This window comes from Lepisma saccharinum, chromosome 9 (genome assembly GCF_977018435.1).
Source record: "Lepisma saccharinum chromosome 9, izLepSacc3.1, whole genome shotgun sequence".
NCBI lineage: Eukaryota > Metazoa > Arthropoda > Insecta > Zygentoma > Lepismatidae > Lepisma > Lepisma saccharinum.
This window is the reverse complement of record NC_139237.1, coordinates 76,479,847-76,497,646: the sequence shown is the minus strand read 5'-3', so window position 1 is coordinate 76,497,646 and position 17,800 is coordinate 76,479,847. Positions and strand designations below refer to the sequence as shown.

General features: G+C 36.8%; 1 protein-coding gene across 1 annotated transcript; it reads left to right on the top strand.

Moving 5' to 3' along the window:
* The first annotated feature begins 1,572 nt into the window (after positions 1-1,572).
* On the top strand, positions 1,573-15,710 carry LOC145992159 (uncharacterized). The gene is made up of 3 exons (XM_083128439.1): positions 1,573-1,821; positions 8,516-9,035; positions 12,429-15,710. The coding sequence occupies exons 2-3, from the start codon at positions 8,527-8,529 to the stop codon at positions 13,567-13,569; spliced, it is 1,650 nt and encodes a 549-aa protein (XP_082984565.1). The 5' UTR covers positions 1,573-1,821; positions 8,516-8,526; the 3' UTR covers positions 13,570-15,710.
* Positions 15,711-17,800: the final 2,090 nt, after the last annotated feature.

Sequence of the window (17,800 nt, the reverse complement as noted above, 5' to 3'; positions counted from 1 at the left end):
AATTACTTTTGGCTTCTTGAATAATGTGATGAATGATGATAATTTGAGATAAATAATTATCGAGACAAGATGGAGAATGTTCTATAACCCTGTTATTGTTAATAGAGCGTATCCAAGGTTGGCATAGGGCCTCCCCCATGGCGCAGTGGTAGTGTCCTTGCCTTGTAATCAAGGGGTCCCGGGTTCGATACCCGGTGGAGGCACAAGTGGTTCGGATCCCACTTTAAAACTGTAGGTCCAGTCCCGATTAGCCTTACTGTGCATAAAGTGGACTTAAAACAGCAACTCAAACCAAACCAAGGTTGGCATCAGGTGGCTCGAGTCACCCTTCAACAGGAAATTTTTCAATTTACACTATATAAAATTAGGTTTTTGTCTTCTTGAATAATGTGACAATAATTTGAGAAGAGAAATACTTATCAAGGCAAGACGGAGAATGTTATATAATACTGTTGTTGATAATATTCTACGTAAACTTTGCTTGCGCTTTCAGTGTTGTTGCAGAGAACTTGAGCACTATGTAGAGACTTGTCAGCATTTGGAAAGCGCGTAGGGCGATTCGTTGAAATTTTTATTCTCTGGAAGGTGCGAGAGGGAACGTTCTTGAATAAGAGAAGGAGTCGAACTACTGGCAATATTTACGAATCGTTTTATCTGCGGAACATTGTAGAATATAATGAGGATATAAATACGCGGCTTCAATTTCCCGGTTGATCTGTAGCCTACAACAGAGTCGGTTGAGACTTCAGAGGTTAGTGTGACAATTCATATAGTCAATTAGTGATCAGTCAGTATCCATTGGTTGCTTTATAAGATCTAGTGATTCGAAAATGAAAAGGACTAAATACCGTAAGGTAACGAAGTCTATTACTAGTTCCAGTTCGGAGCCAAAGCTGAAGGCATTGACGACAGCGGAACGTCCGGAGCTTCAGTGTCGTGCTACGACTAGTTCGGGTCGAGGGCCCACGAGATCGAAGGTCTCTCTCTAAAGTGAATATTTCAGCAGTACGGGGTATTGGAGCGGTTTATTAAATAAGAAATTGCCGCTACGCCACTGCATCGGCTTAAAAATGAATCATCCTTTTTAAAGAATATAATATTTTCCATGAACTGTGATAAAATCTATCTACACTAAATTTTTAAGTGAAAATATTAAGGGGCATAAATTTCCCGCACCCTCCCCCCACTCCGTGCTTATGCTCAATCTATGGCTCAATTCTACATTTTTCCTTGAAGCAATTGCTCTCGCATTTTGGGAATGGAAATTGAGATTTTTCGTGATATCTCCGCTTATACTGCAGAAAACTCCGAGAATTACGCACTTTTAACCTATAATATACTACCAGTCGAAAAATTACTATAGATTATTGTTTATGATATTTCGTAAATTTTCGGGTACCCTGGCATAATGGAAAATGTTTTAAAAAATCCCGAAAATCTGAAAGTTATTTCCAGAAATTCTTTGCTGCTCCGGGCCAACTTTTCACAGGGAACATGTTACCCCTGCTCATGACAAGGATCTCGTAACGTTCGATATAAAACACAACTCGTGTACTTCTCGCACGCAAATCTGTCTATGCATAAAACGAACGAAACAAATGTGTTATTCTTCGCTGAATGATTTGTTTCTATTGGCCGGAGTTAGCCTGTATTAATTATATGATGTGTTATTTGTGTTTGTACCATATCATCATTGAAGATATAGTTAAACTCAAGACACGAGACTTAATTCAAGCCAGTTGAGAAGTGGTAGAGGATTAGCAGGTCCATCACAAAGAGCTGTCCCTGATTCTGAATTCATCAATAAAACCACATAAACTGGTAAGTTTGCATTAATGCTTTCAAATCAAGTTTTATTTCATAATTTAACATTGTAAAAATGGAAATCACTTTCAATTTTGAGTTGCACCATGACATTCATATGTTGTAACTAAATGAACAGATTTCAATTGGACGCTGTCGGTATTGTTGATGTAAGCACATAACATAATTTAAACTCCTTGAATCGGACATTTTACTGAATTCTCATAGTGTCGCTATTCCAGAAACGTTAAGTAAGATACAGTAGTAATCGCATATATACAGGCCAATCTTCCGATTTATAAACCGTCTGTTTTATGAAAGTTGCTCAGAGTAATCGTATTTTTTTGGCCGGAATTTTAAACTTGACCAAAAATCACAAACGAGAAGAGAAAATGAATGTGTGTCCATAGAAGTTCACCCTTACAAAAAATATTTATTGCAAACAACTAGTAACTGTAGCATAGTGGCAGTGTTTACCATTAAATTAACTTAATGCAAGTTCAGTTATAATTGCGTAAAGGTGAGTAGTTTTGTGATGCATTTTGCTATTTGTGAAAAAGCACTGAAATTTGTGATTCCAATTAACAACATAGGATAAAATTATTGGAGCGAATATACAATACCGGAAGTATCTCCAATTGCTTTCAAATTCGGCATACTAACTAATTTTGGCCTCGTAATCACGAATCTGCAGTTAAAATTTGGCGTTCAAGTCTAGAAATTGCAAAATAAGCCGAAATAAGGGGTCCGTGAATGGAGTAAACACCATTGATTTATGAAGAAAACAACTATTTTTTGCAATGGTTAGCATTTAAAAATTATGTTCACGATGACCCTGAATTTTAACTATGCTTGCCTAACCTAACCATACTGTGAATGGTTCGTGGTCCAAACATTTTTTCCTTCTTTACGCAAGACGCCATTTTCTCACATGCAAATCAACTGGTCTCACTTATTGCACAACAATTGGGCAACCTTCCCATCGCTTCGCATGTCACTTGTTCATATCATCAAACATGGTGGTAACGGTTCCGATTGTTTTATGATTTCTCCTAGCACAAAGGCTAATTATCCTAGAATTTTGGAAATCATTGGCACACGAAACTTGGACCTTCCTTAAAGTAATGAGCACCGTTTGGACTCGAAATAAAAGTTATTTATGTTGAAAAAACAATTTAAAAATTACCTTACGCAAGCATGTGCACTTCCCATGGACAAGATATGCTCCGTCGACAAGCGACAGTAAATATCATAGAAGCGTGGGAATGAATGTAGAAGTAAATCAGAACCTTAGTAGAATGCATTTAGGGACTTTATTTTAATGCTAACAGAACCTAACCACGAAAGCATATATTGAACAAAATCTTAAGTAATCGCTAAAACTCCGCAGTATGTGTTAACAGACGTACATCGAAATTGAACCATGTAAAAATTGCATTCGTAACATGATGAAATCGCAATAAAACGAAAGGAACTTGGGCCAAACAGGTTTTAAGGTGGGATTTTGCTTTCACGAAAATAGCTTCAATTTTCCACATATAGAGTAATTATTGTTCGTTCCTCTTGCACAAAATATGGCGAAGAAATCTTGGTACTACTTTTACTATACCAGAGACACCTGTCAATGATTTATTTTGCACTTTTATACATTGTTAACGTACTATTCTGCATTGCGGAACATTTATTTAGGTGAAATAATGAATTTCGAATGAAAATAATGTCTATTTCTTACTTTAACGAGTACTTACTGTTCTTCCTTATTTTTACACAATATGGCGATAGCTTACCCGTTCATCGTGCGTTGTGCCAGTGTTTTGTCGATTTGGAGTGTGCATGCAGTGTTGCAACCTTGTTCACTGAAAAATACCTAAATTTATAAAAAAATTAGAAACACCAAGAAAGTTTTTCACGAAAAAAGTTCAATTTTTGACATAAAGAGTAATTATTAAGCCATTGGCGTTAGCCCCAGAAACCATTGACGTTAGCCCAAAAATTCACGATAGCCCCACGAACCATCACGGGGACGAGGTATGCCTACTTGGTTAGGTTAGGTTCCATTAGCACTCCTTTCATTCAATTTAGCATATACGGACAATGACACGTCATCTAATAGCGAAAAGATGGCGTGGGTTCAAACACTGACTACGGCGTTTACGTCATCAAACACATGGAACGTTGTGCTCTCATGCAGAAAGCAAATGGCGGCTGCAGCAATAGCGCGTCGGAAAGAAATTTTCGTAGAAAATCACATGCATTCGCATTAAAATGGATCAAAACTACATTAACGAACATCAACAACGCTACAGAAAATGATTTGTGTAAGTACTTTCTCCTGTAAATTTGAAGAAATCCGTCTCTGGTATAGTAAAGTGTTACCGAAATCTTGGTAATGGTAAATGTCTGACATATCGGAGACACAGTTTCAAATGGTTCGTACTTACCAGTTGTGTATTGCGGAACCTATTTCAAGGTGCCATTATGCTTTTTTACACGAAAATAACTTCGATTTTTCACATTACAAGTAATTCTTTTGGGTCCTTTCTTCCGTTGCGGAACATAGAATATTTCGTGCACAGCTGTGGATCATCATGCGTTGTTCTTGTGTTTTGTCGATTTGGAGTTAGCATGCAGTGTGTTGCAACCTTCTTAACCGAAAAATACCTACTTTCGTGTTCATTATGTCATCACAAACCATTGACAGATAGCTCCAAAAACCATTCCCAATAGCCCCAAAAACCATTGACGGATAGCCCCAAAAACTATTTCCGGCAAGGTTAGGTTAGGTAAGCATAGTTGAAAAAATAAAAATATAAAAAATTCTGGTAAAAACAGGTATGTTTGAAAACACTTCTTCCTCTCGCGAGACCGCGTGACTTTCGACACTCGCACCATCTACAGGTTCATAATGGAAACAACGGCATAATGTTGTCGCTTCGCACAAAAGGCTACTTTATTACATCAAAAGTGCTTATTTTCTGTTGTGCCATCTACAGGTTCATAATGGAAACAACGGCATAATGTTGTCGCTTCGCACAAAAGGCTACTTTATTACATCAAAAGTGCTTATTTTCTGTTGTGCAACATTCCATAGTGACAAAATACCTCCACGAAGTTTGATAAATGCAACAGAAACTCATTTCTGTAAGTAGTTTCTCCCGTAAATTTGAAGAAAAGTGTCTCTGATATAACAGACATTTACCGAAATCTTGACTAGCGTTGTCCATGATCAGTGGGTTTGCAGTGTTGCAACCCTATTCACCGGAAAATACCTACTTTCATGTTACTCATTTTGTATTTTATTCCATGCACGTGTAGCCCCACACACCATTCACGGATAGCCCCACAAACCAATCATAAATACACAAACCATTCATAAATAGCCCCATGAACCATGCATGCAAGGTTAGGTTAGGCAAACATAATTAAAATTGTCATGTCATGTCACAATGGTGAGTTTAGAAACACTAACTGGGGGTTACGTCATCGAACGCACCGGACATTTGGTTCACGTAGTCAAATGTAATGGAGGCAACAGCTTTTGTGCATCGGAGAGACATTAATGTCGAAAAATACATGATTTACCGGCCGAATAAGTTGAACGAAGGGAGAAAGCACTTCTATGAGCTTTCAAAAGTCTACAGAAACTCAGTTCCGTAAGTAGTTTCTCTTGTAAATTTGAAGAATTGTGTTTTCCCTATATCTACTGTTACCAAAATTTTAACTGCAGATTTGTGATTACGAGGCCTAAATTAGTGAGTATGTCGAATTTGAAAGCAATTGGAGATACTTCCGGTATTGTGAAATCGGTCCACATATTTTAGCAGTCTTGAGATTATTAAATGTCCTGTCCTAATCATAACATTTTTTGTCTTCTAATGCAGCTACAGCGCATACCTTCATAAAAACATGTTATTCATGTTGGCCATTTTTAGTTTTTAAAATGTCGTTTCTCACATGTACTATCATATTGCCATTACTTGGTACCTTCCGTAACACATCATCATGAACAGTCATGCAATAACTGGTTTTAAGCATTAAGTATAAATGTGTTTATTGTTATACTTACACTTTCTGATGCATATACTTACATAAATAGTAGTACTATGAGCAAAGCAAGCAAGAAAATATTTATATTTGTGTGTGTGTGTGTGTATTTACTTGGGATCGTGCATTAATTATTGTACTTACTTGAATTAAATTTGATTTTCATCATAAACATGAAAAATCAACAGAACTGAGATTAGATTTAATCATGATGGTTTTGTCATGAAAGCTCTTGGTTCGTTCAAGTCTTTTCTTTGCAATGAGTGTCTCTTTGTGTTGTAATGTGATAACTAGACCTCGGATTTTTAGGTTCAAAAAATCCTAAAATAGGTCCTAGAAATCGTAAGTTAGGCTCGAAAAATCCTGGAGTGGGTTAAAATAAAATTAAAATAATTAAAAATTCCTTAAAAAAGTTGATTACATATAGTCACTGCCAATGAAAATGGGACACCTATATACCCTGAATATGCACTATCTTGCATAACGTTATATGTGTTGCCTAACCCTATGGCAATGTCAGAACTTACCATTGGTAATTTACTATTAACCCGCAATCGGTCGCGCTCATTCGAGTCACTCCATCGGTCGTATTTTAATTTTTTTAAATTTATTTTTTGTACTTGTAATGATCTGTTTATTATAATTCTTCTTGTTCATTACATTTTTGTTTCAAAACTTTTATTTGTTTTCAAACAGCGTAGTATACATCGTCGAAGCCAACAAGTTTCAGAGTTAACAAAAAGCACATGTTTCTCTGAGATAGTTTCATCTGATCTCCTGACATCTGATATGATATAAAATCACTGCGGCACTTTTCGAATTTTCTAGTCACAACAAGAACATATATGCACGAAAACTCGCTAGAAACAGGATAAACCTATTGACTAAATAATGCTGAAATGTAAATAAAAAAATATATAATGTAATCTGTTGCGTTAGAGCTCTGCACTCGCTCTGACATCATTATTTCCACAACAATGGTCTTTCTAATAATGCCATTTACGTCATCTCATAAACATGTGATCAGGTCACTCGTGAAACTCTAAAAGTCAGCTAGAGAGCACCACTGTTAAAATGGCACTTCATTAAAATTGAAAGTGAGCGCAGTGCTCATCCGCGGGTTAGAATCCACTCTTCGCCGTATAGTTAGGCAACAATCTTTTTCATGTTATCCACAGTCAAACTCCGCAATTTTGTCTGTGAGGATCATCTTATATGCTGAAAATAATGTTTCAACAAAAACATAGTAAGTGGTGCAAACTTCAATGTCAGTTTGCAAGGTGTAAATGCCACAAAGCACCGAAGTGATGCGAAAGTGAGAAAAACCACACAGATCAGACCCCTTTGGATTGTACAGGTAACAGCGGCCCCAGACATTTTGCTTTGTTTAGAGCTTTGAAAAATTACCATGCACTTGGAGAAAGGGAAATCTACAGAGAGTACGTTTCAAACATGTTAGTCATTGAATTTTTTAGTGACCAAACAAAGTAAATACATCAGTGCGACATAAAAATCCTGTAAAACCTTTAAAAATATATAAAAACTTAAAAAACGGCTTGATTTAGATACATAAACCTAAAACAGGTTCTAACAAGCAAAATGTTTTTTTAGGCACTATAAAACTTCTTCAGTTGTTGCATTTTTTAACGAAACACTGACGTAACTTATTATTTCCTACATACCTGTAAAGGAAAGAAAATAGGTTAAAAACCTAAAATCCGATGTCTAGTGATAAAATATCCAGGCCGTGAAGTATAAAGTTCCATTTTGTCTGGGAGTGTCTCATATTTGTTTTCATTTTCATATTAACCCCCTTCTGATTCTTATTCCTTTTGTATAATTCATGTTTCTGAAGCATGAAACATAATAAAGTATTGTTGCTTTCATAACAATAATAATAAGTAGTCTGTGCCCATATCCTGAACAAAACCTGCTGGCCATATAGTCCATTGACCACATTGAGTCTCCTTGCTGCTGTTTTCTGGTTTTTGAGAACATACTAATGGTTTCAAGTAACTTCCAAATTGTAATTTGGGATCGTCAATGAAATTTTGGAGCCCCCACCAGGAATGCAACCCAGGACTTGCAACCTGCATTTGTTTATGTACTTGTCACTGTTCTGGGTAATGAGTAAGTTTCAGATATTGACGTCAAGATTTTTTTTTTTAGCATATAAAGCACGTAAGCTGTACTTTATTGTTGTAATTTATTAATGTTGCTACTACCCAAAATAAATTCATTCATTTGTGCAGACCAATAAACTTGAGGTATCATCCAAGATATGCTTCAAATGCTATAGTTTGTACATATACCGTATTTCTTCGAATCTAAAGTCCCCCCCCCTTTTTTTTTGGGAGGGGGTTGGATGTTGAAAATTTAGGTGCACCTTGTATTGGATGGCATCTTGGATTCTAATATAGGCATAAATATACCCCAGCATTAGTGTAATATAGAGTGGAGTATTTGCCAATTTCAATAATCAAGTTTTTTCAGTGATGTTTTACCAAATTATTTGTAAAATTCACCTTTAACAACATTTTCTTATGTAGGCTAGTATTGTTAACGGTGTAAATGTAATACTATACACTATTGTTCTAATAAAGCACGAGTATTGCTGGTGCTTTATTAGTGGGAGCCTTGTGATTTTTATGTTTTTCTTTTATTGTAGGTTATTTGAGAATGGAAAGGAGGTCAATAAAACTAACTTCAAAGCATAATCATGATATTCAGCATACACAAATTTTAACCAAAAAGATATGTGCAAGTAATAGAAAAACAAGTGAAGTGTTTGTGCGAGATGAAGTTCAAGAAAGACGTGCTAGTAAGCGTAATAGAGTTTCACAAGATAAAAGTGAACAAGAACGCAGTAATGTAACCCATACAGCTGCTGGCGTAGTTAAGCAAAGTGCAAGACAACAAAGAACTGTTGAGAAAGATAAAACTAGCACAAAAGAAGGTTCTTCTTCACTTCAAGATATAAGTGCAGTGGAAACAAACACTGCCCATTGTCACACGGAGAATGGCACTGTGGATCAAGCAGTTATCAAAGAAGAACCTGAAGATATTGTTCTGGAGGAACATGGGTTAATAGATGACATTGTTGTGAAGGAAGAACCAGTATTTCATGAAGATGACAACTTTGTGAATGGAGAAAACAAGAATGTAGTTGAAGAACAAGTTGCAAAAAGGTATAGTATTAGTTTTTACATTTTTAAAGGTAGATAGATATATGTGTATATATATTAACGAGAGAGCTTCTTAGGAATATTAGCGACATTCACAAGCCAGACAATTGTGAGATTATCCAAGAGGAAATATGTCACTACTAACTTCCCGCTTAAGATCACCTTAGCTGAACGTTTGAACGATAAAAGAAGCTACCATGCAGGATAAAATTAGTCAATGCTACAAGTAACATACCGTGCATCCATTTCGATCTGCAGCCGAGAGATCGGGAGAAACGTGGCGGGCGGCACTGACGGAGGTGCCGACATTTGCGGCCTGTAATGCCCGCATATTTTTATGGACATATGCAGACATTTATATAAATATTGCAAAACTAGCACTAACCTGTGTTATAAGAGTTGTTCAAAGTGATGTCCACCTACATTCACACATTCCTGGCATCGTTTGATGAAATTTTGATTCACACGCAAAAGTTCTTCTTCCGTAATTCTTCCTAGTTCTGCCCTTATATTGTCTTTTAGTTCGTCGATGCTATGAGGGTTATTTCGGTAGACTCTATTTTTCAAGGTTCCCCACAAATAATAGTCACATACGGTAAGATCTGGCGAACGTGAAGGCCATAAACCTCTTGAAATTATTCTGTCATCAAACACCTCCCTTATAGCGTCCAAAGAATCAGCGGCGGTATGGGCTGTGGCCGAATCTTGTTGAAAATACCCATATTGTCTCTCATTATCTGATAACAACTGAAAAAACGGCGCGAGTATTTGTGTGCGGTACCTCTCTGAATTTATTGTGTCTTCAAAAAATATAGGCCCTATTATTCTTTTGGCACTTACAGCACACCACACACCAATTTTTGCATCGTGTAACGGAACTTCGTGTATTATTCGGGGATTTTCAGTGCTCCAGTATCTATTGTTCTGTGACATGACCACGCAAGTGAAACCATGCCTCATCCGAAAAAATTATTTACTGTGGATCAACAATACCATCTACAATATTCTGCAAAACCCAATTACAGAAATTTACTCTACTTACGTTGTCAGGGGGCCGTAATTCTTGCACTATAAAAACTCTGTACGGTTTTAATTTTAGTAGCTTAGTGGCTGTATGTGCTGATGATTTTGACACGCCCATCTCCTGTGAAACACGGCGTAGAGGTTTGTTTGGAGAACGTTCTAACGCTGCACAAATTTCATCGAGTTTTGCTTCGGTTAGAATCCGTCGTTTTTGCTTAGGTGTTTTAAAATTTAACGATCAAGTTTCTCGTAATTTAAGGATAAGACGTCTAACCGTATCTCTATGTGGAGGTGAAACGCCTGGGAATTTCTGTACAAATTGCCTACACACGTCTCGACACGAGTCTGTTTTCACGTAAGTGTCATACATAAAAATTCTTTGTTCTAACGTGAACCTTGCGGCTGGCATTCCAATCGTCTGACTGACACAACACACATACACACTGCAATAACACAAACAAGTAACGGCAAGTAACCAAGAATAACACTCTTACGCACAGTGCGAAATTAACACGCTCTTGGTTTACATCTGCCTGCCACTATATTCACAGCTCTGTAGTCGCGAAGGAACAAAAAACTTGAGCTAGGAGATTTCGGATTGCAAGGAAGCTCACGAACACCATTAGCTTTTAACGGTTCGTCTGCAGCGTAATCTTGATACAGTGTTGCACATTCGAAACCTCCAAACGATCCCCATCGACACAAAACTCTTTCAAGGATATAAACTTAAGCAGGACGTTACTGGTCAAAACTATGATTAAAATGTTTTGCAGAGTATTATCTGTGGCTCTTAATATAATTTCTAAAGCGTATTTATTTGTGTATATAAGGGTGGAACTTGGAAGAATTACAGAAGAACCTTTGCGTGTTATAACACAGGTTAGTGCTCGTTTTGCAAGATGTCCACAAAAATAAGCGGGCATTACAGGCCTCAAATGTCGGCATCTCCGTCAGCGCCGCCCGCCACGTTTCTCCCGATCTCTCGGCTGCAGATCGAAATGGACGCACTGTATCATGAAAAGGAGAAAACTATGGAGATCAAATATATTTTTAAAAAAGTAGACATTATTCTCGGAAAGGCAATAGATGTGGTGTATCTTCTTTGGTTGTACATTTAATTGAATTGTGGTAATTAAAACCAATTTTGAATGTTGCAGACCTGTTACTCAAATTCATATTCAGCTTCAAAAAATTTGGACTTCCATCAAAATATTTATTGTGAATTTATAAAAAAAAAACCACTATAATGTAATGTATCATGAAAAATATATACGTAGCCCTCACAAAGAATGCCCCTGCCCGAGACAGGATTGAAACCCAGAACCCCTGCTGTCATAGTGTACTGTGCTAACCACTCTGTCACGGAGGCTGGCTTATGATGTTAGGTAAGCACTGATACTTTGCCTTGTAATCAAGGAGTCCTAGGTGTTTTCCTCAGTGCAAGACATGACACAGTGGTTTGTATCCAGGTCCAGTTTTCTAGAGTAGATAGTTATTAATACTTTATAATGACTTATTTTTTGTTCTATTTAATATTAAATTATGAGGACTGGGGGATCAGCTTGAATGTGAAGAAACTCAGACCTGTCGTATTCAAGTAAGTACTTGTGCTGCATCTGTCTTTCATTACTAACTATTCTGTGCTTCTTGGTTGAAACATTAAGTGACTACAAAACACACCACTGCAAGGTATGTTGTTTTAAATTTTGACATTTCAGCCCTGTCTCAATGACCTTCCTTGATTATTACCAGGAGTTTAAAACATAAAAGAATGACATACCATTTTTTGTTTTTCTTAGCTGGGTGCACAGGTTTGAAAAGGTCAAAGTGGTTCTGGATGAAAGATGATGCCCATTTCCATCTCTATTATGTGCATGCAAGTGGGAAAATGTGGATTTGGCCAGACCGTACAGATAAGTCCCGTAAACCAAGCTCTGTGATTGTCGATGTGACGGATTTACCTGAGGTTTTTTACACAACCGTTGTCCAAACCGTAACAACAATAAAAAAATAAAACAACAAATTTGATATTGCTTTGTCACAAATTGACTTACATCAGAGCTAAACACACACACACTTCTTAAGCTGTGGGTGGTGTACACTTTCTGTGTGTAATATTTCTGGATTTCTGTGTCGTAACTGTAATACTGCTTACCACTTAAAAGGGAAATTTGAAAAAAAAAACCTTCTCAGATTGCTGACTGTTATTGTTACATGTTATGCTTGATTACTTTTCAGCATGCTGTATTTATGAAGAGATAATAATGTTTTTATGATTCTGATATGTCCCAACTGTAACAATGGTATGGCTCATAAGTTCATTGTGTTTATTTGTAAGTGAAACGTCTAAACTCATAATACTCCTTTTTACAGGTATGGCCTTCGAGGGCCGTCTTCTAAAAAGAAAAAGAAATTGGATGATTTTGTGTATGACTTGTTCGATATTGATGTGGAAACTGTTAAAAATCGACCAGGGTCTAAAGCAAACATAAATGTACGTGAAGTAACAACAAGTTCATGTGATAAGCAGTGGAGAAAGATCGGGAGCTCCAAGTCACGTCCTGATAAATACATAGAGAAGTTAAAGACAGAGTTACGTCGGAAGAGAAGTGCAAGAGGGACCGAAGCAATTAGTCAAGACAAACTTAAGATGTGTGGTGTGTGTGGCAAGCACTTTCCGACTGTAAAAATGCTCTTATTGCATGCAAAAAGCCACGGGGAAGGCCCATATGTGTGCGAAATTTGTGGCGTGAAGAAAACTCGCAAAGAGTACATCAATGTTCACATGCTCTTTCATACCGGCGAACGCCCTTACAAATGTGACCAGTGCGACAAAGATTTCATCTACCTAACAAACTTGAGGCAGCATCGCAGATCACATACCGGTGAGAAGCCTTATGAATGTATGATTTGCAAATTGAAATTCTCTCGTCTGGATTTTGTAAGGTTGCACGTTGACAGGATGCATAATTCAAATAGGATGCAAATGAACCAGAGGAAACAACCCGCAAGGAGGATGGTGAGAAACAAAAGTAAACGTCCACTAAGATGTGCAAGAAAACACGAAGAAAGTGCAAGAAAACACGAAGAAAGTGCAAGAAAACACGAAGAGAGTGCAAGAAAACACGAAGAGAATGCAAGAAAACACGAAGAATGCCAAACGGGTAGGAAAAATGAGCGCAAATCATGTGACAAGCGCAATAAACAAGCAATAAAAACCAGAAAAGCACAGCGTGTTCCGCTAAAACGGAACACTTCGTACCTAAAACCAAGTAACAGTTCAGATCACGGTCCTTCCAGGGTAGCGAATCCTAGCAGAATTCATGAAACTGGGAAGACACCTAAAGGACATGCCGAGAAACAAGTAGAAAGTGGTGGTAATATGATTTATGTGAAGCATGATAGATGTCCTCTCCCCGAAGCAACAGAGAAGCGTGGATGTTGTCAACTGTGTAATATGCATTTCAATAGTGAGAAAGAACTGGTCGAGCATTTGCAGTGTCATTTGTTCTGAGAAAGATAAAATATAAAACTGTATTGGGATAGAATGATTTTTTAAAAGACTCTGATACTGTTAGCATAATGGTTGTTTTTGTTGATGTTTCTTGATATAACTACCAATTGATAAATGGATTTTATTTGTTAAAACTAGAAATACGATACTTTAATTGGGATGTCCGATTATCAACTACAATTAGGCAATCAAAATGAAACTCTTGTTACTTCAGCTGAATTATGTTATCAGTGATATAATTTATCACATCACACGTTGGGACTATCATGGTTTGCCCTGACAACACACCTTAGCGCAAGGAGTTAAACACATTCCTTGAATCCTGTTGAGATTTTTTTGTTTCTCCTATAACTTCAACATGTTACCATGTCATGTTAGCAAGTGACTGTTTTGTTGTACGTTCGTATTGCCTGTGCTAGATCATATAAGTTTTAACCTTGCTCTCGAGCATACCACCAATGAACTTTTCAACCCGGGTAATTATGTTATTCACTGAGAATAAAGGCTTCGTTTTTGTTGAACCTTACTAATTATTTGAAAAAGGGGGTAGATGCAATTTTATAAAGAAACACACAGGTCTTTAATACCAATAGCCTTATGGACATCGACAGTCGGAAATGAAAAAACAAAACTTTATGGTTCAAACTTGGAGATTTTCTAGAGATGGCAGGAAAGAAAGGGGGGGGGGGGGTGCAAGTTGCAAGCAACGTACAAGAAATATTATTGAAATAGTTATGAATTCCAACAACCTGGATGCAGGGATGGGGGTGTAACATGAGATTGTAGTCTCAAAAAACAGGGCTGTGACCCGTTTGTTTATTGTTCAATAGGGGATTCTTTTAAAGCTATTATACAGTTATAGCTGAGATCGAGAATGTGTGCATCCTACTTCCATGTTCCCTAAATGTGCCTTCATGGCACGGTGTCATATGCATGAAGACTTTTTTTTTTCATTAGGGTCAGACCAAGCCATTACGAGAAAGTTATCAACTTGGGATTGCTTAGTAAGTTGAAAATTCACTCTTGATCTATGGAATTAAGGAATTATGCAATTGAAGTTTCCAAATCGCTTGCTCTCTCAGCTGGTCAAGAGCCCGAAATTTGTCCTGACTGTTTCTTCGTAAATAGTGGTGCGTATGCAAGTGATTGCTGGTAATTGGTGAGAACAGCTGAAGGGTGTACAGAAGAGAGTAATTTCACTCAATAGTGTGCATGAGTGATCTGAAATTGAAGAAGATATTTTAAAAATTACATCACACAATGAATGTATGAATAAATATTGTAAAACACAACATGCACTATAATAATGGCCTCTTGATATTCAAGCTGTGTCTGCCTTGTGTCCTTATTTTTCTCCATTGTTTTGATGCATAATCTATTTTCGTTTGTATGCTTTAGTTTTTTCTTTTTTTTGCTGTGATGATGATGCTGCCACGAAATATTTGAGGACATATCGCAGTTTTATGCATTTTCGAGTCTGTTGACTTCTCCCTGCCTTTTAGGTCTATGTAAGATGAGGTTTCACCATAACTAGTTTTTACTTTTGATGTAGTAGCAACATCAGCCAATGTACTTTATTTTTTTAATTCTGTGTTGTTTACTTATTACCAATATTTAACATGAAAAATGAAGTTAATGGCCAACTGTCAAAATACAAATTATGTTAGTCATATTGGAAAAATGACATGTTCAGAAATATTTTTCCAATTAATGAAGAGAGACTCAAATTTGTTTCAATATTGTCAGAATTTCAGCGTATTATTGTGATTGTTATTGACAATTGTTTTCCATATTTCAGCACCTATACTATTAATAGTAATTCATGTATGCTTGAGAAAGCATGGAGAATCAAATTTAATTTTGTTGTAAATGTGAGAAACTATTAATTTGTTTTGTGTTAGATATTAGTTTTTAAGGCCATAAGCACTAAACCTTGAATACATGATTGTGTAACTAGTTCTGCACAAATATAAAATTTGTGTCATGTTTACTTGTGTATATACTATATATATGTATGCATTTGTGTATATAAGATTTCAAACATCAAATATTTTTAGCCACTTTGTAGTAATTAGTTTCATTTTTCATGTAGAAATGAATCAGAATGATGTTTAAAAGATTTTTTCATGAAATTAAAATGGTTTTACACTGCATTATGATGAATTCTTGAATTTCCACTACCTTCTTTTTATAATTAAGGAAAAGCAAATTCCAAATAGTACTAACAGTCTCCATACAGATGGAATAATGTAAAATGAGAAGTTGACTCATGATCCTATCATTGAAGGTATTTTGTCCCCGTTATACTATAACGTATCAATCCCTAGGATTGTATGTTTATTTTATTAAGTCTCTCTGAACGCTTCATGTTGACCAGGGCATTCACTTGTTTTTCTCAGCTGTCTCAAGCCTCTTAGGCATGTTTACAATGCATTGTGTTGTGCCATGCAAACCTCCTGAGTATTCAGGAAGCAGGTAATACTTCTGGGTTTGGTGTCAGCGGTTTGCATGGTAGCAATTATAATAAACACGATTCGGCGATTCGGCATCGAGGAAGAGCTCGATGGCCAGGGAATATAGAGGTGAGACAAGCTGGGAAGTGACTGGACTTTGGGAATTGAGTTGGTAGAGAGAGGAGGTCAGCAAGACAGGAGGTCGATAGTGGAAGCACGCTTTGGTCAACAAGTTAGAAGCTTACAGAGGACTTCGCTATTTTCATTCAGCTCAGAGACTTCAGTTAGACAGGTAATTATCCTACACCCAGCCATGATACAGGTTCAACGGTTCACAAAATCCAACGAGTTGCCATTGTCTTTTCAGTAGTTTAATTCCTTTGTGTAATTTGTACCTTTCGCATGCCAAGCAATAACTCGTCATGTCAATGACGAGTGGTCTCATCAAGAGGATGAATGATGAGTAGTTTACATCACCCCATCAATTAACTGGTTCAGATCCCTTCATTCTATAGAATGACACGATAATAACAGAACGGACTACAACATTCAATAAGTCATTAGTCATTAGTAGACCTCGGATTTTTAGGTTCGAAAAATAGGCTCTAAAAATCCTAAAATAGGTTCTAAAAACCTTAAATTAGGTTCTAGAACCTTAAATTAGGCTCGGAAAATCCTGAAATAGGTTGCAAAAATACTTAATTTGGTAAAAAATTCCTGAAAAATATTGATTAGATACAATCGTTAAAAAAAAATTTCACAAGAACCGTAATAACCAAATATTAATTTTCTAAACAAATTTTCATTTCTTTATATCATTTTCAAAATTATCTACACTTGTGCTGTTAGGAAAAGTTACTCGTTAATATGAAAAATGAATTACGTATATATAATTTGCTGCACAAAATCCGGGTGACTACTCACTTGGAATTCCTTGAATTCTGGGAATTACACGTGAATTATTGCCTCTGGAAATTATTCATGAATTTTGGCAAGACATGAAATAAGGTACAAGCGGATGTGTCCTCTATTCCATTTTTTCTCCGTAGACGTGAAAAATTTCAACTTTTTTATTCCATTTCCCATTAAATTTATACATGTTTATAAATGCCCTGAGGCAAGTTTCTCTTAGTTTAGCTTTTATTACATTCATTTTTTTTGAGAATGAAAAAGAAAGCTACACAGAAAATAAAACAAAAATTTCTCAATCCGTTTACTTTGTTAGTGTATTTTACAGAACAATCTATCTGACAAATGGAAGATGATTATTACAAAATAATATATCTTGAAGTTGTTACATAGGAATCATACAAACCCTTTATATTGTCACTATTTTTGTGTATGGAAGGGAGGGTGAGAGTCGATAATATGTAAGGTTGGAAAAGAGAAAACATCTGCTTGTATCCTGGAAGTTTTGGAAAGTTCACCTTCAAAACCAGGAATTATACAAAAAAAGAAAAAAGTAAAGTGTTCCCCTGTGCATAGCACCACGCCATGAAGGCGTATAGGGGGTGTGGGGGTAACGGCCCACACTTTCTTGATCCGGTCGTGAGTGGGGGTGATGTGATCAGCATCACGCCCCTGACCGCCTTTACCCCCCAGGTACCCATGTTATTCGATGCTGGGTGGGCGCCGGGGCCACTTCCACCGTTAGAAAAGTTCCCGGATTTGAACCGGCTGGGGATCGAACCCGGGACCTTGAGCATGGTAGTCAGACACGTTACCGACTGAGCCACCGCGGCCACCAGGAATTATACTTGAATTTTATCATGGTCCTA

Excerpts from the sequence above, each read along its gene's own strand:
- LOC145992159 (XM_083128439.1), top strand. The coding sequence starts at position 8,527 with ATGGAAAGGAGGTCAATAAAACTAACTTCAAAGCATAATCATGATATT. Across the intron at positions 9,036-12,428 it reads GAAGAACAAGTTGCAAAAAG|GTATGGCCTTCGAGGGCCGT; the intron begins GTATAGTATTAG and ends TCCTTTTTACAG.